Here is a 24887-nt window from a genome sequence, read left to right on the forward strand (position 1 = left end):
ACACAGACACACACACACACAGGCAGGCTACTTGTGCAAGGACAGAGCCATTAGTGTGTCTTTGGGGAGTTTTTTTTTCTTTCTAATGGAGAGGAGAGTCAAGTGACCAAGGAGTGTAAACCAAGTGGACGCGGTTTCACTCTCTTATTCTCTCACTCTGCTAGCAAAGTAGCCATCAGACATCCACATCATGAAACATACTCTTTCTACTCCCTGTACTTTTAAGAGATAAGGCTTCCAGTATTAAATATGTTTCTTATTGGCAACAAATCTCATTAAAAGAGCAAAACAGCAAATGTATTTATCCCTCCAACAAGTATTACTTTTGTAGCAAATGCCTGATATAGCTTATTTCTTTGTGCCAGGGTATGTCCATTGTTGTCCAAAGTCTATTAAAAACACATAGATGACTCACTTCGTTGCCCCAGGTGACATGCTCTTTCATTATGGATTAACACGGGCACTTTAGTGTTTTTTTAGACATTCCTGCATACATCTAACCTGACCCCGTTTGTTACACAACCATCTGAGAAACCATCATTACAAACTGATGGTGAAAGGGCAGGCACTTTCAAAACATACCTGGCAGGTGATTGGGAAGAAACATATTCATCGAGAAAAGCCTTCAGTGCCGTTCTCATCTCTCAATGGAGAAAAACTCTTCAGTTTTGATAAAACTGATGCTATTGCAGCACCTAAGCTAACCTCTTTAGGAGCCGCCACTGTTGTTTTGAATGAGCAGTTCCCTCTAGAGTTGTCGTCACCCCTTTCAATGCCTGTAGCTCCTCACAAGACGTTGATTGGTCGGCGGACTACTGGCCAAAGCACAAATGCATTACTTGGAGCCTGACAAGATGGATTTCGGTGTGACTTGTGAACGCGATTGTCTGATCTCGTGTTAACGTTAGAATTTGGCTGATGTGCAAGATAAACATGCACCGTCCTGCTGTTGATAATACCAACTTGTACTAAATGTGTATTAAACCTCAGCTAAAAGAAGTCCATAACAAACTCATTCACTTCTGTTTTGCTAAAAACTACAGTTCGCAGATATTTTAGGGGATAACTTAGCCTTTAAAAAAAACAATTTATCTGTGATGCATTTGAAAAGATTTACATCTTCACTAGGAACAAACAGGCTTGAGGCTGACAGCCACTGGCAGGGTAAAGAAGTGGGAAAGCATGGAGAGCCAGACGAATGCATTTTTGGTTGTTTTCTTTAATGGGATGCAAATGAGACAATTCTGAGTAATATTTAAAGCATTTCTAGATTTATACATGTCCTGCAATTTGACTTGTGCACCATGTGAACATCTGCCTAAGTTTTGTTGTCTTGAGGATTCAAAAACAAGCTCCTTAACATTTCTGCTAATTCTAAAGCCAGAAATTATCTATAAGCTTCTCTTTATTGCCATTGTACATTTATCTTTTCTTGCCATCTGCACTTATGTTGTGACGTAGGCAGAATATGCCAAAATAAAATACCTTCTTTCTTTCATCCTTTACACTTCCAACTTTCTATTTCTTTTTCCCTTCTTTGAAGTCTATTTGTCTCTTTATTTAGTATGAGAGCAGACTCTCATTAAGATGCAGAGGTTGTCCTGCATATGCAGTACATGTGTGAACTTACAAAAACACTCTCGCTCTAACTTGCTGACTCTCCTTTCAAGAGTCTGAGTGGGTCATTATAAAAGGCTCTCTAGCTAGTTGCACAGTCTCTTCAGAGCTGGAGTGTGTGTTCACAAGTGTATAGAGACGAGGCAGGTGGAGCGCACCCATCCCAACACATAAACATGCACACAGGCACTTCTACACACACACTTTAAACCAGATCAGTATAATTCATCTGCACCCCTGGGGAGCTGCGTAGGCTGACAGGGATATTTGCATCCCTAATTCCCCCATCAGCACCACCACACCCCCTCCCCATGCCAGCTGGGACCAGCGGGGCCGGGGTAGAGGCAGGACAGGAAGTATTTTACAGACGCGCACACACATATATACACACTCAGGCACATGCACAATCATGCAGACCGTATCTAATCAATTTGACGCCAATGTTAAACAAAGCTCACGTTTAGGGTAATTAAAATCGCCCAATTAAAGCCTCTGCATGTGTGCGTGTGGCTGAGTGTGTGTCTGACTTTGTCTGTGTTTGCATTTGTAAGGGGTTCTTTGTTCCCACTAAACCATTGTATGAACAGATTACAAAAATCGAACATTTTAAAGCTGAAATGTGACTTATAGCTTGAATTTCCATACTGTGCATCGATACCTTTCATGTGAGCACCACCAGCAGAACAAAGTAGTTCTATTTATATATATTTTTTGTTACAAAACATTCGCACTGTGTGTGAATGTGTGTGTCTGCGTTTGAGCGGCAGAAGGTTGGATCACAATGAGTTCATCAACTCTCCACTGAGCTGCCGGTCCCCAGGGCTGCCTAATCAATTGTCTATGTGGCCATTCTCTTTAGGAGAAATCAATCCAGCCTTGTAAATCAGGTCTGGTGTCAGAGTTGTTTCTTAATGTGTTGGTGTGTGTGTATGTGCATGTGATAGACCCACCGTGCATATGCATGTGTGTATGTGAGTGCAGTGTTGTTTAGTCTGCAGCTGTTGTTGAGACTGACACCTCTGGCAGCTCATGATTTGCCCTCCTCACTCATTAGAAAGGTCTCTCCGCCTTCACCTCCTCACTAGCCAGCTGGACTGTGAGGGAGGGAGGAGGGTTGAGTGTTGTCAGGGTCATATGTGTTAGTAGATTTCTTCAGAACATGATGTTCAAATGGCTCAGTATATGAAAAGGTAACTTGTTTTGAATATTCAACAAGACAAAGAGTCTACAGCCATGCTAGCATCTCTGTGACGCTGTATTTAGGCACTGCTGAGCATTGAGCTTAATGCTAATGCCAGCATGCTAACCCCTTCACAATATATATATATATTTATTCATATTCATATCATATTTATTCACTCCATATTATATTATTACAAAAACAAACAAACAAACAAAACAAGAACAACTGCACTATATCATGTGAATATGTATATATGTCTTTCTATTTCTTCCCTTTTTAAATTTAACTTTATTGCTTATTTTTTGCCATTTTTTATCTTATTTTGTCATACTCTGTTGCTGCTGTGACAAAAGAATTTCCCTGTCTGCGGGACATTAAAGGTTTTCTGATTCTGATTCTGACAATGGCAATGCAATACAATGCATACATTGTGATGTTTTCTATTTATAATGTTCACCATTTAAGTTTAGCTTGTTAACGGGATAACATTTGCTGATGAGCACAAAACACAAATTACAGCTGAGGCTGATGTGAATGTCATTATTTTTGCAGGTATTTTTTTATGAACAAACAACAACATCTGGACAAATCAAAATTTTGAGCCGGTAATGGCACTAGAGGAAAGGTTAAGAGATCACCTGAGTTACTACAGTTCAACCTGATAAGGACATAGAAGTGTCAACATTTTTTACATTTTTCTGAAATTTTATAGACCAAACAACTAATCGATAAATCAACATATTAATCGATTATTAAAATAATCGTTAGTTGCAGCCCTGTTGGTGGACTGAAGTGATGGACCACAACAGACGTGTTTACTGTCAGCCTTTGTTAACAGTTCCATCTTGCAATTTTAAAATTTCTGAATGTGGAAACATGATATGCAAATCAGCAGTATATAAACTTGAAAATTATAACCTGTGGATACAGTGTATTTGTTTGACGAGAACAGGGCTGTACCGATTTTATTTACATTCAAATCTTCTATCAAGGTTTTTGAATGAGGCTTAGAATGTCTGTCGTCATGTTTTATGATGTGATTACCCTGCAAATGAAATAAAATCATACAAAATCCTCAATTTGGTTATATGGAAATAATTAATGGTGTCATTAGATTGCTGCTAGACCGCGTTAATACAGGTGCGTGCCTCCCTTTGTGTGTGGCAAGCGAGAGACCAAACAGTTTTCTGACCGCAGTGCAAATATTGAGTCAGAAGCAACCCTAAGCAACCACCACTGAAATCTAATCCTATAAATAGTTTAATACTAATAATATTAGTGTAGCCTAATCTTTATCTGCAACTGTGGAGAAACTGAATGAATAGACATGCAAACATTTGTGCAGCATTCAAATTTTGATTTTGAATTTGGAAATGGATGAAGCATTGAATCTTCAAACTATTTAGCACAACCCTAGACGAGAACGACTTTGTAACACAGTCATGGTTGTAAAAGTACTTTTTTATTTTTATATTTTTGCCTAAACCCCCTCCTCCTCTTTCTCCTCATCTGCTATTGCACATATCTCTTCTTGTGCTTTTTGGGAATCAGCTGGCCAGTTCAAATGGTCTATTGAACTGAACCTCAGGGTTGAACAGACTGTCCCATATCTTACCACTATAACTCTTTTATCCCCATCCCCCCTTCAAAACATAAATGGACAGAGAGAGTAGGAGAGAGAGCAAGGATCAAGGTCATGCAATGAGGCTTAGGTGTCCTGATTAGTTTACTGTTTATGTGAGAATATATGTGAGGGAGTACATGTGGATTCTTCCTGGTTCTCAGTCTTAGGTCTGACCCCTGACTGGGTATGGAGATTTTGTGACACTAGCAACAGATACAGGACTCCATATCAGATGCTCAGATTGGTGTGTTTTGATGTAAAAACTGTAAATTGAACCATTTTCTGTTTCCTGAGCATGAATACAGGGTGTCTGTATCACTAAGTGGTTAAACCACTTTGGTTCTTATATTGCATCCAATCTTCCAACCCCCATGTGGCGGCATTTGTACAAACACACATACATGTGGAGCAGCAGCCTGGCTAGATGGCCCAGCATGAATCTACATAGACCAGTAGCAGATTACAGAATATTAGGAAGGGGTGATACAAATGCAGATGTGTTCCCTGGTGGGTTAAGTGAGAAAGGCTTTTTGGTTTACTGTGAGAGCGAGGGGCAAAGGGGCATAGTGCAGTGAGAGGGCATTGTGACGGCTGTTGGAGAGGAGGGAAAAGAAGGATCCAGCCAGATGGCAGGTGATGTGGCCGTGCAGTGTGCACTGGCTGGATACTATTGGAGTGTGAAACCAGCCTGGTCTTAAAGGTCTGCCCTGTGGTTTTATCCGTCTGACTGCCATCATATTTAATTTAGTTTGCTCCACTGCCATCTGAAAAAACAACTGCACATATGCAACCACTAGTACGTTGTTGCTTGTGAGGTTCTTTAGATTCACCATTTTCACATTTCGCCCTGTTGTAGAAGGTTTCAGCCTTTGTTTAGATGATTAGGTGTAATCCTAGATTTTAGTCATTGGGTGGGGGGACTGATCTGGGGACTGAACTGTTATGATTATAGTTTGCAGGGATCATTTTGAGCATAGCCAATAGAGGAAACACCAATGATAATCATTTATTAACTCATATTTAGTAATATTTCCTAGTGTATTTATTACTGTTAACTCTGTGTGCATTTGTACACACACACACACACACACACACACACACACACACACACACACACACACACACATATATATATATATATATATATGTATGTTGAATGTTTGAAGAGGTAAGCAGTGTTTTTGTCATCCTCTAATGATGTAATTCATAATCATCAATGTTTTCCTTGTCTAAAAATATTCCTTTGTGTCAGTGTGTGCGATTGTGTGAATACATTTGTGTTTGCATCCCTGCAGATCCGGAGTCCCAGAGGAAGAGGACAGTGCAAAATGTGTTGGACCTTCGACAGAACCTGGAGGAAACGATGACCAGCCTGAGAGGGGTGCAGCTCAGCCACAGGTCAGACACACACACACACACACACACACACACACAAACACACACACAGAAACAAAAAGACAAGTGAAACAAGTGAAAGAGCATAGCAGTTGAGATGTGCAGATTCTTATTGACATTGCTAACAGTGTGTTGGGGTGTGGTGGTTGTGCCTGTGGGCTCTCAGATCAATATCAGTATTCCTGATAGACCAGTAGCCATTAGTCTGTCATTTTCCGCCTGCTCTGCTCTCCCTCTGTGTCGGTTAATACGGAACTGAAGCAGGATTAGCTCAAAGCTGACTTCAAAGCCGACCCTGCCAATGCACACTCACGACTCATATTCAGACGCACAACAAGACATGCAATAATGCTGTGATGAAGTGGATGTGAGCATTCATGTGTCATTCTCTACCCTCCCTCTGCTTCCTGTCTTTCATTGACTGGTTCTAATTGCATTCGGTGTGTCTTCAAGTTTTGTCCTTGAGAGCTTCCCCTCTTTCTGCCTGTCCGTGCGTCTCCTGCCATCCTCTCTCTGTCCCTCAGTGGGAGCTCACTACATGAAGAGCAAATCAGCAGATGGTTCCCTGCTGGAATACGTTTCCTTTGCCATTCTTTTATTGTACTGTAACAACCTTGAATCACTTCCCGCTGTCCCCGAAGACATATTCTGCTTTGAGGCCTACAGACTGCCGGTGGAAGTTTCCTGTGCAAACAAGATGTCATATTTCCTGTGAAAAATTAGTGTTTAGAGTGTGAGATATGCATGAATTAAACAAATGGATTGGCGAGCAAGCGGGCTGTTTTGTCTACACATACTTTCCCTGATATATACTGTACGCGTAACAAGCAAAAAGTCTGTGGAAATCAATTCGAACGAGACGGGTAGCATCCTCTCTCGCTCATCCTCTCTCCACGTCTTTCCTGCCTGTTTTGTGTTAGTGGTTAAGCATTTCATTTGAAAATGTCTCCATTGATGGTTTTTGTGGAGATGATTCTGTATCCTGCAGACAAGATTAATTTTAATGTAGCAGGCAAATGCACATACCGTCACAAAGCCAGTAACTTTAAATATGCTAATACTCATCATTCTCCCACTAGGCAGTGATGTGTTGTGCTCCTGAAGCAAGATGACATTGTGATGTTAGTGATGCTGGTATTTGTCTCACACGAATATGCGCATAAAGTAACAGTGTTGGCATGGCACAGAGGAACTTTATTGCATTTGTGCTGACAGGAGAATACATATTTCTTATGCATGTACAAATATTCAAAGGCACACTGTACACACATACACCTGGATACCAACTAATCCCCTCTTCAATCTATGGGGGAATTGTAGGGTCTATGTAAATCATAAATAAGTCATAGAGCGTGGTCTATACCTAGTCTGTAAAGTGCCCTGAGATAACTTTTGTTATGATTTGGCACTATAAATAAAATTGAATTGAATTGAATTGAATTATACTGTACACTGAGGTCCATCTTAGAGAATGCATGGTGTGGACATGAGGAAAGATGATGGACGGGGGAAGCACATCCTAAGCTCTTCTGAGAAAAAAAAGAGGAAATGAGAGACATTCGCTTCTTGCTTCGTCTGCTAAAACTGTGCATGACCTTTTCAACCTTTTAGTGGAGCAGATTGCTGTGAATATTTCTTAAGAAGCCCTAAAACTTATCTTCTTCTTCATTCTATAGTTGTGTGGAGGGGACCATGTGCTACGACAGCGATGAAGCTGCTGCATTCTCAATTTCCAGTTTATCAAATCGCTCCTCACCGTTGTCGTGGCGCCAGGGTCAAGCCAGCCCTCGTCTGCAAGCGGGTGAAGCTCCCTCCACAGGTAACACCCAGTTAGACGTTCCCCTCCGAATCAGCCACACTGCTCGTATCCAACTCATCGAAGCACTGGACGACTCAGATCCATCCCTCCTGAAGGGAGATTACCTCAGCAACAGCAACCTCTGCGGAAAGAGCCCAAACCAGGATGATGATGAAGATGATGATGATGATGATGATGATATTGATGATCTTGGGAATGGGTAAGTTGTGTTCTTTTTTTTATTTGAAAGTGTTTTTATGCCTATCATTAAACTGGGCAGTGTAAAAAAATATGTTATGGCCTCATGAGGCTGCAGCCTGCAGGAACCAGGACACTTGTGTCTCATTAATGATCTTAGCATTGCTGATGAGGTGAATCCCGCCACCTGCCAACTGTTACAACCTCACAGCTGCAGTCAGGCCTGTAGTTAGTGGTTTACCAGAGCAACAAATGCTCCATCAGCCACTCCGTGATGCATCACAAGCACCCCTCATAGTGCCTGGCTTGACACTGGCAGCTGTAGCCCTCTGGTGCAGCTGGCTCTACCATAGTTTGAAAACAGCCCCCTGGTAGCGTCCGGGAATGATGTCAGAGTCGTCGAGTCACCAGAGCCCCGTGGCAGAGCTAAAATGCAGGTGTCTTTGGAAAATGGGTAACTCTACCAAGCCAGTGTGGGATCACTTAGAGCTGTCATTGTCAGAATGAGTTTTGTTTTAAACTAGAAATGGATTCCTTGAATCAAAAGATTTAATGTTGAGATCACATCGGAAAACAACATGTTCAGTCTTAGTTTATTAGAAATGTTCATCGGCATGTATGTTGTGTTGTGGTTTTTAACCAGGTGCTGTATGTCTTTGACACCTTACTTTCTCCTATAAGTGGAACATCTTTCAAGGTATTGTTTCTGACATTACACAAACACACATGTCCGTTAAGTTCGCACAGCTGGTTGTCCCAATGAAGCTGTAGTAGCAAACACTGAGCAGTTTACAGGAAAAGGGTCTCCAGCCTTCATTTGTTATCTGCTATTAAAAGTGGACTATAAAGGAATTCCCCAATCCAATGTGAATGTCTTTGGGTGTTACTGACTGGGTATATTGAACATTGTTTTTCTTTGACAACTGAATCATAGTGACAGGTCCAAAACAAGAAGAATTACGTTAATAAGTTAAGTGTCACGTTAAAACACAAATAGGGGGAATGTAAGTTTAGTGGGTCTATTGGAGTTGTGTTCCCTGTACTTGCTTGGTTTTGGAAAACTTGCATGAGGAGGTATGACACAACAATGTAACTCAGTTGCACACACAGCATCATGTTTCACTGACCAACTCTAAGCACAGACGGGAAAAACACATTATCTCATTGTAAACTAGGATTCTGGCAGTGTGAGTGCATGTGAGTGCGCGTGCATATGTGTGTGTGTGTGTGTGTGTGTGTGTGTGTGTGTGTGTGTGTGTGTGTGTGTGTGTGTGTGTGTGTGTGTGTGTGTGTGCGTGTGCGTGTGCGTGTATGTGTTGTAAAGCTGCAAAGCTCATCCAACCAAACTTACAAAATTCCTCTGCTGGCCACAGCTTGACATCTCCATGGTAACCACAAAAATGCACCCCCAGTCACTAGGAAATCATTTGCAACACAGTTCAGGTCCCTGTAGCATTATTGTGTCTCTGGTCATGGCCTCCACTTAGTGGTTATACAGGTTTATATTGTGCTTTGTGTTAGGAGGCAAAACAAAAAGCAACATTTGTTGGCAGGCCAAAGGAAAAAGATTGAGAAAGAGAGATGATAGACAGACAGACAAACAGCATGAGCTTGCAGACAAAGACAAATAGGAAAATGCACTCCTTTTGATTTCTTTCTGCTTAAAGGGGACATATAATGCAGATTTCCCGTTCATGATTGTATTTTGGGTTTTTACTGGAACATATTTACATGCTTTAATGTTCAAAAACTCATTATTTTTCTCATACTGTCTATCTGAATATACCTGTAATGGAATCTGTCTAAAATCTCCACTTTAGCGCCTGGCTCTTTAAGCCCCCCTCACGAAAAGTCCAGTCTGCTCTGATTGGTCAGCGTTTTCCGGGTTTTCCAATGTCAATAAAGCAAGATATTAAAGTAAATGTTTTATCAACAGGGCTTAATAATATTCACAGACTGTAGATGTTGTTTGTTGTGTCCAACAACACCCAAAGACCTCCAATTTAAAATGATATTTAAAAAAAGGAAGAAGAAAGAAATCATAAAAAGGCAGCAATTAAAATTATTTGATTTACAGGAAATTAATTTTGAGAACCAGGGAATGTTTGGCATTTGGTGAAAATTGTCAAACTACTATCTGTTATCAAAATTCATTTCCTGTAAATCGAGTAATTGTAATCATCTTTTCATGTTGGCATTCATTGAATCAGATCATTTCGAGTCCATAGGCCGCTCCATAGTCTGCTGCCGCTTCAAACTAATATGTCTTCGCCACTAGAGGGTAGGCTTGTGCTGCTGTTTCCTCTTTCTTTGCTGTTCTCCACCCAGTCAACTTCAAGTAGCCCCATGTTGGATTACTCTCCCTTATCTCATAATTTATTACACATACTCATCCATTATACATAAAGGCACTTCCCCTGTCATACAGAGGTCACACTACATTACCATATCTCATCCCAGCATATATAATACATAGGATTTCCCATCATAAATTATGTATCAAGTACACACATGTTCTTTGTTTGGGTTATGTACTCCTCATCTCTTTGTTCTGTTAAAATATTATAGGTTGACCATAAACATATTTGGGTTAGCAAGATTTTAGTCATCATGGGTCTCACTGTGACTCATTTGAGTTATACTGTATAGGCATGACTCACATTCCTATACGAAGTTTACCGTGGATATACCGTGACCTGTGTCTGACACACAGACCCTTTACTCAAATACACACACTGAGTCAGGACCCTTTATGTCAGTTATCCGTTTCCTGTGCTTTTCTGGCTGGGGCCTCTTTTTGTCTGATGAGTACCACTTACATCTGGAAGCAGACCCTTCCCAGTATCCCCCCACACTCTCACTCACGCACAACATTCTTACCGGGAAACAGCAGGAAGGGTGACGATGAGGAGGTCATTCCCCTGAGCGTGTAAACATTAATGATGTGTCCAGTCTAGGTCGTGGATGTACACTTTGGAAACTGTGACAGTTTTAGAGGTTTTAAACCAGCATGCATCAGTTTTTTTTTCATATGATAAATGCATCAATTGAAAGCATATAAACCAATAAACCGATGATTATGGTGAGACTGAACGGCACTATTTACGGCCCATGATGCGGTTCAGTCTCATTGACAGCAGTTAGCTAAAAGCAGGTGAAAAAAACTGAACCAGATGTTTTTCTCATGAGTACGGACGATACTAGGGCAGACGCAGAGGACTCCAGTGGGATGATAATGTTGCCTCATGTACTGGATGTGTAAAGCTGGAATTATACTTCTACAGGTGAACGTCTTTGCGTGTTGTGTGGGCCTGCTCATTAAGGAAGCTATTTTCTTTATCCAAAATCCTGTTGAGAAGTGTTTTTATCCAGAGTTTGGATATACATTTCAGCAGAGCGCTGCCACGAAAGATCCTCCAGCAGAGCATAAGGAAATACATATCTCTTCAAGGAATAGTTAATTGCATCATCCATTTCATCATTGCTCTATCCATTTACGTTTGAAAACTTCAAATTATTTTACGTTTGTTTCTTAACACAGATGTAGTGGTTTGTTCACACTGTCATTGTAACTTCTATTAGTAACCTGTAGGAGCTGCAACTGCTCACCTCGTCTGTATCGCAACCTGTGATTGACACAAACAATATAGTCCCATCCCATTTACACAACAGAGCCAAATGAGCAGTCCACTGTCTAGAGAAAAGGCAACAGCACAAAGCACAACGGGGTAAATGCTTTGCTTTGTCTTTAGCCTGTTTCTCTTGAGATCATCACTTATTAGTCTTTTGTAGCTGACTGCTGTGTGTGAAAGTACACTGGGTAGTTATTTGTAAATACTCACAGGCAAAAATATGGTGCTCAGAAAGGGAGAGTAATGACTCTAAATGTGTGTATGTGTGTGTCATTCTATGTCAAACCTGTCAGGCTATAAAGTCGACATGCAATATGTGTCTGAGCCTCATCTGGGCTTGAGTCTTTATTGATTGCCATTGTTATTGTTCAAGTGGGGATAATGGCCTGAACATGCACACACACGTGCAGACGACTGGATGAGCGCGTGGCTTGTTTTCTGCCCTGCTGGGCCCAGACGCTTTTGTTTCTGGATGGAAGAGCTCCCATCCTCAGCGACCTCCCATTAGTAAACGCACACGTCTCCATGGTTACACTTTGAGAAAAGCTGGTTCACTGCACTAAACTTCTAAATTATGAAAACGTTTGTTTGAAGCATTGGAGTGGGACAAACACACACACACACACACACACACACACACACACACACACACACACACACACACACACACACACACACACACACACACACACACACACACACACACTAAGCTCCCTTAAGCTTTTCAGAGTCCTCTGGTTTAAGTGCTGTCTGCTTTCTAGAAAAGCAGAAGTGAGCTGGTACTGGAACTGAAAGACGAACATTTGAATAGAGAAGTAATCTGTTTTGAGATGCTTGGAATAAACGTCATCAGTGGTTTAGCCTCATGCTGTTTTTCAAACACTGGAGGTTATTATCCGGCTCTTAACTGATGGCTATTTGACTTCATACATAATCGATGGTTAAACACTAATTAGGTGTAACTCCTGGACTCTGCCTCCTGGACTCTTGCCTCTAAATCTTGTCTCCATGGGCAGGGTAGTTCCTGAATACCATACTTTGTGTGTGTGTGTGTGTGTGTGTGTGTGTGTGTGTGTGTGTGTGTGTGTGTGTGTGTGTGTGTGTGTGTGTGTGTGTGTGTGTGTGTGTGTGTGTGTGTGTGTGTGTGTGTGTGTGTGTGTGTGTGTGTGTGTGTGCGCGCGTGCGTGCGCGTTTGGGTGTAGAGAGCAGTGTTATTTCTCTCAGGTCAAGCTTGACTGCTGTACTCTGACCCCATCTACTGGCCTAAAACTAGAACCTCACGCGCACACACTCACCAGAACCAGATGCAGCCTAACTCAGATTAATGAATTCCTCTTCCCACATCTGGATCTGATTTACGTAACAGGTGATGGAACCACTCTCTCACTCTCTTACTCACTCTCAGTCATCTCGATGTGATCCTCAGTGGACACACCCAGGGCTTCCCTCTTGCTAAGAGCCAGATCTTTACACTGTGACTCATACTCTGGTCAAGTTACAGCCCCCCTCCCAAAACAGCACTGCTCACTCCCCCTACCTAGACACAGTCACAACATGGGCTGAAATCAGAATGGGCTGGGTGGAGGAGAAGAAGAGAAAACTTTGCCTTTTTGACTGCATGTTACAGGCTTAAGCAACATAGTTCATATAACCTGGTACACGGGAGGCTAAATGCTTTTGTACGCATTTGTAAATATCTGTAATGAGTTGAAAAGGTTAAAGGTGAAACTAATCAACACAAAATAATATGACACTGGAGTTACAAATAAAATACAATTTCGCGTCCATATTTTTCTCTGCCTGCATGTGTCGGAGATGGTAAGATTCAGATGAAAAGTTGATGAAAGGCAGATTGAGGTATGCTTCATGGGGGTATTGGGGTGTGTATTGTTTTTGTCATGCACTACCTGCTCCTCTTTGGGCCTCTCTGGCTCTGCGCGGTGCTCCTGCAGATCTATCTGCTCAGTGTGGCGTGTAATCGATTACTTTTCCTGTCATGATGGAGCAAACCGAGGAGTGCGCTCTTTCTTTGTTCCAACACGTGTGCAAAATACCAGTGAGAGCACTCAGGGAGAACACACACACACACACACACACACACACACACACACACACACACACACACACACACACACACACACACACACACACTGCATTTCTTAATTAATAAGAGCTATGTACCACAATCACATGATCATATATGAACGGTTGGAGATTACTTTGACATTGACTTTTACTGGATTGTAGTCTTCATGCAGTTTAAGCTTCACAAAGTAAACAAAGTATGAAAGCCATACTTACACTATAGGATAATTACATTTAGTCCATATCTACTACCTGAGTTTATATTTAAATATATTATTTGTCTGCCTGGCTATTCTTCTCAGGGATAATGTAATCGTCTCCAGCTGTAACAGCAGGGCGCTGCACACAAACAATACTGACATTAATCTGTTTGTGTGTGTGTTAAAGTGGCACAAATACACACACACCCACTCATGCACTCGTACACACATATAGAAGCATATACACTCGAATACAAAAACACATTAAAAGATTTAACAGTGAGTAACATATGGGCCTGCAGGGGGATTTGCATTACTAGAAAACCCCTGACACCTCCTCTTTCAATGAGAACGATGCCTTTATGTTCCTTCCTTTTTTATTCTTTTGTGTCACTGAGGCTGTTTGAGCCATAAGGTTTTATCATTAACCTTCACCATTTATTATTATGTTACACTAAGTTAACTTTTAGTAAAACGACGCACAAAAAAAGAATGGGGCTTTTTTCATAATAATTTCATGCGCTGCGATTTTCACTGCTGCTAAAGAAAATATTTGCTGTGCTTCTTTTCTTTTTTCGTCGCTCTCTTTTTCTGTCCAAGTCTGCCTCTGTCTGTCCACACACACACAGACAAACACACACACACACACACACACACACACACACACACACACACACACACACACACACACACACACACACACACACACACACACACACACACACACACACACACACACACACACACACACACACACACACACACACACACACAAGCACAAATACACCTACACTAGTGTATGTCCAAATTTACTGCAGTCAGTTGTTACAGGAATTCCTCCTGTCACTCTCCATGGATATGTTTAGTTTGACTACGGGCCATTTCATTATTGTGAAACATACTGGCGTTGAGCAACAAACACATGTTCTGGATCGGAGCATGGGAACAACAATTACATCCCTCAAACCAGTTTTCCCACATTCTGCTTTGAAGGAAGTAAAGTTTGTGGAAGTCTAGAAAACTAATCTTTCCTCCGCTCTCTTCCTTTCCTTCTGCAGCAAATATCTCCTATTCCCAATATGACTGTACTCTCTCTCTTGAAGGCCATGTCATTCAACTAAACGACAAAACCACTGCCACAGCTACTGTTACCAAGACGCCCCCTATTCCCCACCAGTGAGGCTGGGTAAATCTCTATGGAGACGCTACGGCATAATCCCTGCTTATCCCTGGCTTCCTCTTATGCCAGGGAGAATAGAGAACTCTGGGACTTGGTCAGCAGTCTGCAAGGACAATGTGTGTGTGTGTGTGTGTGTGTGTGTGTGTGTGTGTGTGTGTGTGTGTGTGTGTGTGTGTGTGTGTGTGTGTGTGTGTGTGTGTGTGTGTGTGTGTGTGCGTGCGTGCGTGCGTGCGTGCGTGCGTGCGTGTGTGTGTGTGTGTGTGCGTGTGCGTGCGTGTGGTGGGGGTGGGGGGTCTGTGAAGGACCCCCATGTAGTTCAGAGGGATATGTTACCATGTCAACAATATGAGCGTGCAAAGGAAATAAATGGAGAGTGTGTGTGTGTGTGTGTGTGTGTGTGTGTGTGTGTGTGTGTGTGTGTGTGTGTGTGTGTGTGTGTGTGTGTGTGTGTGTGTGTGTGTGTGTGTGTGTGTGTGTGTGTGTGTGTGTGTGTGTGTGTGTGTGTGTGTGTGTACTCCTTTTTACTCAGAGGTCAAAATGTCAAGACTTCTTCCCGATGACCGATTTCACCTCATTTCCTTTAAAAGAAAGAAACCGATCCCGCTCTTCCTGGAGATGTTTACTGAATTTTGCTTTATTTTATTTGGTTATGACATAATCACACCTGACCTATAGCAGACATGAAAAGGTAGAAGTGACCTGAAAATATCAACTGATGGTGAACATGATGCTAAACCAACAAGCATAGATATTTACCTCATAGAGTCAACAAACCGTTGCTTTTAAGGCTTTGGAGGAAGGCTTCAGATTGAATTAGTTGCTGTGGTATAATGACTGCAACAGGAAACATGCACAAATAAAAACGTATGTGAACAATGCAATAAAATATGATACGATATATTAAAGGTTGTTTGAACAACAAAATCTACTACTTTTACCAGTCTTAAATCCTTCTGGCTTTTTTGTAGATCGTTATACAGGTCCTAGAAAGATGCCACAGCAAAACAAAATGAATAAAACTATAGTAAGTGGACCTGGAGTTAACATTTTGAACCAAGGTATGGCATGTCAGTCAGCTCAGTACTTTGGCTCAGACTGAAATATTTCAACAACTATTGGATGGATTTAGAGGATTCAGTACCCTCGTAATTCCATTCACCTCCATTGTATTGAGTCAGCAACAGAAATCTAAGAGGTGGATATCCCCATGGCTGGACACTTGTGGCAGGTGAGGAAACAGGTTCTTTTGTTTCAAACTCTTTAGAAAGTGCATTTGTTGTTCCGTTGTACTATTTTTACGTAAACCATTGTTTTCAGTGTTAACATATCTTTGTTGTTATTAAGAGGATTTTGAGGAAATGATCAGGTTCATTCCTGAAGACTGGTTCCCACAGTAAAAAAGACAGCCCTGCCACCCACCCACACACAAAACACACACACACACACACACACACACACACACACACACACACACACACACACACACACACACACACACACACACACACACACACACACACACACACACACACACACACACACACACACACACACACACACACACACACACACACACCTTGCTCTCACTCATTTGGGCCCTCCCTCTCGATCTATACAGCCTTTAAAGTACATGCTTGGTTCCTCTATAGGGGGTAAATGAAACTTCATGGTTAAGGACAAGCTTTTAGATTAAAGCAGCTTCAAATATATGCTACACACACACACACACACACACACACACACACACACACACACACACACACACACAGACGAAATGCACACTAGAGCTGAGCTTTAGAGGGTTAACAGTGGGCTGTGACGGATGGGGGTTTGTAATGCGCATAAGAATTAACTTTGCTTCCCTCCCATTGACTCCCACAGTGTTATTCTCTGGAGTTGTTTCGACATTAGTCACACACTTTTCTTTCTGCCCTCCTGCCATCATTCTCCCTTCCTGTTCTCCTCATTACGCCATCTCTTAATCTCATCCTCCCCTGTATGCACCAGTGCTCCCAACAATGAACATATTCTCATTATTTTCCCAGGCGACATAAGATGAACTGGTTGCAGAAACCAGTTCAACTGTATTTGAATTGCTTAGTACGTTGGTGTTAGTTTTTTTGTCGTTCTTCTTGTTCCTCTTGTTCTGTTCAGTCTTAAAAGGCAAACCGTCTTTGAAGTCAACTTTTCTGAGCAGTTCTACTACTTATTTTCCTCAGTAGACCTAGAGAATAGCGTCCTCTCCATGCAACAGCATAATTAGATGCTTTTAGTGGTCCAGACATGGAGGGTCCCTTAATTAAACACAAGAGCACCTTTTCAGATGGGGAACTCATACTCTAATGCTAACCCAGGGTGTGTGACTGTGAGGTCATGTTTTAAACCCTTGGTCTGTTGTTATGTTAGTGAGCTACTTGACTGAGCATGCAGGCTGGTATACAAACTATGATGTGACTCTTCCTTTGGGGGAGGAGGCTGACAAAAATCTGACAAACGGATGCGTGTGTGTGTGTGTGTGTGTGTGTGTGTGTGTGTGTGTGTGTGTGTGTGTGTGTGTGTGTGTGTGTGGTTGTGTGTGCGTGTGCGTGTGTGTGTGTGTGTGTGCGTGTGCATGTGCGCGTGGTTGTGTGTGTGTGTGTTGACATATCTGAGTACACATTTTTAGATTTAGATCCAAGTTCGTAACTCATCATACCTTACATTTTGTTAGTCAGTTCAAGCTGTGCATCACTGGGGATCAGTGTTAGCCACGTCCGGCTGTGTGCGACTCTCCCAGATGTCTCTGTTAATAGTTTTTACACGAAAAAAACTGTTTCGATGGCTTATTTGATGTATGTAATTGCCGAAAAAGACCATGGGATGATTTTGCACCGGAATTACACTTTAACTTCAATCATGATCGTATGTAATCACAATTATGATCGGGGTGATTTAAATGAATAACAAGTACTTGTACAGGTTACTGTATGAAGCGTGTGTATATGCTCATGCTCGTCTGGTGGAAGGGGCTTAGGACAGAGAGGGAGAGCTGCATGAGGAGGGCTGTATTTTAGAACTCTGACTATTTTTGTTTGTTTTTGCCTTTTCTAGAAAACTTCCTGCCTAGCTTTAAGTGCTCACACATGTGTGAGTATGGACAGGAAGAGAGTGAGGAAAGCAAGTGTTGTAATCTGAAAGTTTCTGAGTGATGAGGCAAAAGACATCCCGGGAAAACGATTTGATAGGTGTAGTAGAAGAATGTCAGTGCATGATCATGCTCTTCATGATCATGCACTGACATTCTTCTACTAGTTACGAGTATTTCAGCCTGATAAATGTGTATGAGGGTGGTGTTTTCTGTTTGTTTATTTACAGTTTGTGTCTTAGCAAGTGTGCATCTGTGTGTCAGTGTGTGTGTTCCTGGTCTGATAAGGGGGATGAGCTTTCCCAGGTCGCTTGACTCTTTCATCAGCAGAGGACTGACAGGTTCCCAGGGTCATATGGATGACCCTGCCTGTATACTGTCATTACACAGTTACATCACCACCTAATTATAATGGCCTACTGCACTACCACCACCACCACCACAAGCACAAAACAAGCACTGTGGTCTTAGTGAAAAGGAGGATAGCAGTGAAAAAAAGACACTTTTTTTGTCTTTGATGAGGAGCAAATAAACAGAGAGGGAGACAGAAGGCATGTCTGGACATGAGTCAGCGGTCAAAGTAAAAGAGGGCCACAGACACAGAGTGCTGTCCAAGTACCCTTTCCAGAAACTTGGATTAGAGTTGACATAAATAAGAGCAAAGGCTCACAGTGACTTATGGAGGATTGTGTGTGTGTGTGTGTGTGTGTGTGTGTGTGTGTGTGTGTGTGTGTGTGTATCTCCGTGCACATAGAAACTGTTTTACTTTTTCTTTATTAGCAACACTAGGCAACAACGATGGCAGTGGTTCCACACACCTGCAGTTCAGCATGCCAATGTGCCAATCAAACCCTCAAACAAACACACACACACACACACGCACACACACACACTGTGTGCCCACCTGGCCCTGCATGGTACGGGTGAGCAGTGGCCTAAAGAATCCTGTCTTTGTTCCCTCTGTACTTAAGAGTGTGTTAATGATCTCTTTTTTCTCTCACTGTGGGTGTTTTTTTTCCCAATCTCTCTATTTCTATCTCTTGTCTTTCTTCCTTGACCACTCACACCAAGGACTGTTAATTATCTGTATGCCCCCCTCCCCTCTATCTGTCTGTCTGTCTGTCTGTCTCTTTCTCACCCTTCATTCATTTATTGAACAGACCCAATAGACAGGCAGATCTATTCACTAGGGTCCACTCAGTGCTCAAAGTGTTTAAATGTGACTGGATGTGAGGGGGCCGAGCTCGGGGAGGGAGCAGATACATGACACCCACTCTAGTCTTCTGCAAGTCTCCAATAGCCAATATACACACTGCTACAATAGAAACACTAGAGTCATTTACACTCCCTTCTTCATTACATCCGTATTGGGGCTTATTTACACACCCATTGGTTTGGCTATTAGCCAGCATATCTCCTAGACAATGGACAACTGTTGAAAGATATGAATGTGTACTAAACAGATAAAAGATTATTGTTTGTAATGGTCTCCCCCATAATAAAGCCTATATATTTAAAGTTTTACTTTTTATCACAGAGGTTGAAAGTTTTTTTTAAAGTACATTTACTTATTTGTAAAGTTGTGTCATGCACCTGACAACTGACATTACTGGTTAAACATTGCAGATATTAACTGTTAGTAAAGCCAATATAAATCAGTGATAACAATGGGCAATCATGAATAATGACTGCATCAACTTTTATTTGTAAACTTTGAATGCAAGGCTTTTAGTAGTGGTGAAACATTTTTACATTGTGTTATTGATTATGTTACAGGATTTTTCAAATAATATAAGGCCTTTATTCTACCACTGGTATACTGTAAAGCGTTGACTTGGTATCAGAGGGCTGAGTGAGTGGTGTCAGCGGGCTGTCTCGCGCTGATTAGAGATTTAAGAGTGTGAAAATGTCTTTGACATGTCGCTTCAGAGAATGTGATGACTGCGTTTTTATCCTGCGGCTGAATGCGTATTTGGGAAAGGCACAGCTGGTCGCGATCAGCGAAACGGGGGCCGGAGGAGGAGGAATTTGGGGTGTTGCCTTTCTATCCATGCCTCCCCTCCCTTGCTCATCGCCTCCCTCCCTCCCTCCGTGTGTGTGTGTGTGTGTGTGTGTGTGTGTGTGTGTGTGTGTGTGTGTGTGTGTGTGCGTGCGTGTGTGTGTGTGTGTGTGTGTGAGAGAGAGAGAGAGAGAGAGAGAGAGAGAGAGAAAGAGAGAGAAGAGAGAGAGATAGAGAAAAGAGAGAGAAGAGAGAGAGAGAGAGCGCGAGAGAGAGAGAGAGAGAGAGAGAGAGCGAGAGAGAGAGAGAGAGGGAGAGAGACAGACAGACAGAGAGAGCGAGAGAGAGAGAGAGAGGGAGAGAGACAGACAGACAGAGAGAGAGAGAGAGAGCGAGAGAGAGCGAGAGAGAGAGAGAGAGAGAGAGAGAGAGAGAGAGAGAGAGAGAGAGACTGAAAGTGGAGCCACTGCGGGAGTGGGTCAGTCAGTTTACGTTGCTGACTCGTACAGGCGGTTCCCCCGGTTATCAACGGCGGAAAGCAGTGGGTGGATTTTCTCTTCTTCCTTGCTTCAGAGCCGGGATATGCCAATCGGAAACAAAGCGGCGTGAAAGCTGGACGGTTGTAGAATGAGCGGGCGCGTGCTGAACGGGAAAATGCTGCAGCTCCCGGGTCCGCAGCGCGCGGGGAGGACAATGCACTTTCTGTCAAGGTAATATAAATGACACAAGAGTGACTTGAGAATGCCGGATGAGAAGCTAATTGACACAGTGGTGACATATTGCTTTTGACTATCTTAACGCGCTACAAGCACGAGGTGATCTTGATTGTGGTGGTGGTGAATGGGTTGTTGTAGAGGCTCCCGGCGCAGCCAGTGCGTAAAACGCAGCAGCAGCACGTCTCATTGATAAAACTCCCAACAGCTGCATGGTGGCACGTTTCATTATTGTGACTGACATGCGCTCAGATTAGGCTGTTATAGGATATTGTATCTTAGTCAGTCTAGACGCCGAGTCTAGAATGCGGAGTTTGGTAAGCGTATAGATGGAGCTGTAGGCTACACAGTGTATGCACCAGACCTCAATGCGCAAAGCCATATGTTGAATCAGCACCGTCTTTTAATGTCGGTTACTGTTTGATACTGATAGACTTTTAGTAGCAGCATCTAAAAGGCATGATGGTATTCCTTTCTAAAAAAGGAATCGATAACAAAGGAAAACACATTAGTGCAAATCATCTGATGACAATAGAAAAGTGCAGCCGATGAATTTGAATGCTGCATGCGGGTGTGTACACGCACGATGTGCCTGCGCGCCTTAAGTGTTTCTGTGATTTAAGATATTCTCTTGACATGCCCTTTTTATTTAATGTGCATGCAATGACAACTGGTTTGGTGGTGTTTGGTGGGCAGTCAGAAGAGGCAGGTATGCATGTGAGTGGGTGGGTGAGTGAGTGGGTGTGTTCGCATTGATCCGCTGCGGGACCGAACCGCATTCTACTGAACGGCTGACCTACATTCACAACGACGCCTTCTCCCGGTATATCTGCTGTGATTGGGTGAAAAGTAGCAAACCTTCTAGTACCGTCTTTATGCCCACGCCATGTGAGAATTATCTAATTGTATGTCTTAATGTGTGGGCTAATATATAAGTCAGTTGGTATTATGAGTATTGATGGCGACCGGGGAGATGCATAAAAGTCATATATTAAGAATAATATGTAGGAATAATCATGGAGTTGACTTACTTTACAGATGCATTAAGACAGCATGGACAGGGATGCTTGGTTGTTTGTTTGTGTGTGTGTGTGTGTGTGTGTGTGTGTGTGTGTGTGTGTGTGTGTGTGTGTGTGTGTGTGTGTGTGTGTGTGTGTGTGTGTGTGTGTGTGTGTGTGTGTGTGTGTGTGTGTGTGTGTGTGTGTAGGGGACGGTGGGGGTGAGCTTTGCTCTTTTTGCTCGACTGACCCCTATAGCATCCATCGACCCTTTATGTAAACCCATTAGAGCAGAGAGTGGCCCAATAGGGCATTAGACACACACCCAACAGACACAAACACTTTCACCATCTAACCCATTGGTAGACAAACGAACACACACACACATTTTCTTTTTGAGTCCCAGAGGACCAAGAACCAGGCTGTTTTTTTAGCTGTGTATTTGAGTTGGACATGTGTACTTAAAACAGGCTGGCTGTCAAAAGACCGATAAACTATGATGGAGGCCAGAGGTGGTTGTAGCAAGTGTGTGAGCCCATACACGTGTAGTGTGGGTGTCAGCACGTGTGTGTTTGTGTGTGTGTTTGTGTGTGTGTGTGTGTGTGTGTGTGTGTGTGTTTGTGTGTGTGTGTGTGTGTGTGTGTGTGTGTGTTTGTGGGTGTGTGTGTGTGTACGCAATGAAACATTAAACATGCATTATTAGCTAACCAGTTGCAGACAACACAAAGCTTTTATCAACTCTATTAGTCATATTGAAAGTGATCCAACATCAACTTTTCTGTCCGTGTGTTGTCATCTGAAAAACTCACAAATAGCTCACTCAGCATTACCCACCACACTCTTGATCCACCCCTAAGTGAGAACACGACCTCATCCAAATAGTTTATTTGCTACATGGTGACATCACTCATTAATGTGTGTCACACCCAACTTCGTTCACTTTTCTTTTATTAAATCAAAATGGACCACCTGTCACCATGATGCAGACCAGGCTCACGTGTGTCATCGCTGATGTCATTTAGCTGTGCACAGGAAGTGTCGGTCAGTGCAGCTCTGAGTGGTTGCACGGTATGGTAATTAAATCCGTAAGGTTTTTTAATTAATATATCGTAGTTATATCCATCTGTATGCCGGCACATTCACCATGTTATTGAGGAATGTTGATCAGGTTTGTCAGGTGGCGTCTGTCAGCTGACAGCCTCGACGTCCTCTAACTTTGACATTTTAGTAAATAAAATTGTTTGCTATTTACACACATAGGTTGACGATTGGGGGGCTCTGGGTCAAAGATAGACTAAGTTGTTTTGGAAAAACACTTTGCAGACTCAGACATTGGACGAATTAGAAGGGTCAATGACCTGTTGACGGTGTAGTCACACCCTCATGATTCATGATTCATGAATAGGGTTTATTAATCTTCAGCACACAAACATGTCCACACATGAAGATAGGTTTGAACTCACTAACTAGGTGTTGAAAGCTCTCTGTCAACACATGCTTGTTTTGGGATGTTTTTAAAATGATTCCTGTTCACATAGAAACGCTAGAGTAATCAAAAACATTACAATCTCTTCTACTGGGGCATGTGCACGGCACTTGATCCAACGGCTGAGCAACCACTGCGATTTCCATCTGGATTTTTCACAAAAGGTTTACCTTCTTCATCCACACAGCCAGTTTTTACAGATGTATTCACACCGGCTTCATTTCTATTGGCCAAAAAGGTCATCTCAGTGTAGATGGAAACACATGGCTGAAGTCATTTCATGTGGTCACTGACAGTTGTTGTTTTGCAATCAACTGAACAAGTTGACTTGCCCTGCTGACACGGTCATTAGAGGAACCTGAGAGCAAAACAAAAGATGCTTGTAACCTGTGCTTGTAAGACACATGCACATACTCTATTTTTATTGTACACACAGGAGCCTGTGTTCACAAACAGAGCTCATATTTTCATGAGGTGGTACCCCCGTGGTTTAGTGTGTTTCTCTGTTACATCAAAGCTAGAGAAGGACCTACAGCCAGACAGTGCACTTTAACAGGCTCGCAGGAGGACAAGAGAGCGAGCTATAAGCCTAACCTCAATGGCCATGGAAAGTATTTATCTTGATTTAATTTTCACCTGACAGTGAAGTCGTTTTATAAGAAATGTTGAGTGAGTGAAGCTAAGACAATGTCCCGCATTGAAACTTTCAGAGTTTTTCTTTGAGTTAAATGGAAAGTGAGACGATTGGCAACGAACACAAGGCCACAGATTTTGGTTTTATAGGAACCGCTGGATCCGTCATTTTTATTTTTGTGTGTGTCTGTGCAGTCGTGCAATGGTATGCATATGTGAGTCTGCATATGTTGGAGGACTAGGGAGTGGGACCCAGGAATACACACGCTGGAATGTGAAGTGTGTGTTTTGAGCAGCCTGAGGGCAAGGAATGTCTCCCAAACTCACTGTAACCACTTTAAGTAGCATGACCAGTGCGTGTGTTGTGAGTGACAGCAGGTGATGGGTGCATGCTCCTGCAGGGTGCGCCTCCAGGCCCTGTTGTATTCCACATGTGTTCACCAATGCACACATAAACACACATACAGTGTGGGAATAATACGTGTTTGTTTTAATAGTTGTTTACTTGTCTGAAAGAGTATATCTGCTCCAGTCAATGGGCCTTTCATTCTTTTTTTTTCAGGTTGTGTTTGGACAACTTTTGGCAGGTGCTCAGTGGTGTTCTAGTCCCATCTGTAGCCTCTTTGTGTAGCTTGATTTATTTAATACAAGTTATGCAATCACATTTGATTTACAGTACATATTTCCACATTTTTCTGTCTTTTCCTTTCTATCCTTCTCAACATATCTACTCTTTATTTACCAGAGAGAAACAAGAGATACAGCTTCGCCTTTTAAGTACCATCAGTCCACAATCCACTGATCCACTCCAGTCAGCACATTTAACATCTCGCAGCAATGTGGAAACTGACTGCTGTTGTCTGTACTAATCTGGGAGATTAACGCATAATCAAGTGGTGGCATTAGTCACTTAGCTGTCGTCATCATAAAATACAGAACTGTCTGTAACCTTGAAGGCAGGGCAGGGGAAAATACATGGATGCCCCCTGAAAATGTTATTTACATTTGTACCACTTGTTGTG

The 24887-nt window shown here is 42.4% G+C and overlaps 1 protein-coding gene across 4 annotated transcripts in view; it reads left to right on the top strand.

Moving 5' to 3' along the window:
* Positions 1 to 24887, top strand: part of nav1a (neuron navigator 1a) — a gene marked incomplete at its 5' end in the record, with an annotated part of 68874 nt that overhangs the window by 9862 nt on the left and 34125 nt on the right. For 3 of the 4 annotated variants that reach the window (XM_083920304.1, XM_083920305.1, XM_083920306.1), the window contains 2 exons: positions 5720 to 5822; positions 7496 to 7837. In XM_083920304.1, coding sequence (XP_083776430.1) covers positions 5720 to 5822; positions 7496 to 7837 — 445 coding nt within the window. Of the gene's footprint in view, positions 1 to 5719; positions 5823 to 7495; positions 7838 to 20486; positions 20746 to 24887 lie in introns of those variants that run through there. The other variant, XM_083920307.1, reaches the window with a different exon arrangement.

The sequence above is a fragment of the Echiichthys vipera genome, assembly GCF_963691815.1.
Source record: "Echiichthys vipera genome assembly, chromosome: 9".
Classification (NCBI taxonomy): domain Eukaryota; kingdom Metazoa; phylum Chordata; class Actinopteri; order Perciformes; family Trachinidae; genus Echiichthys; species Echiichthys vipera.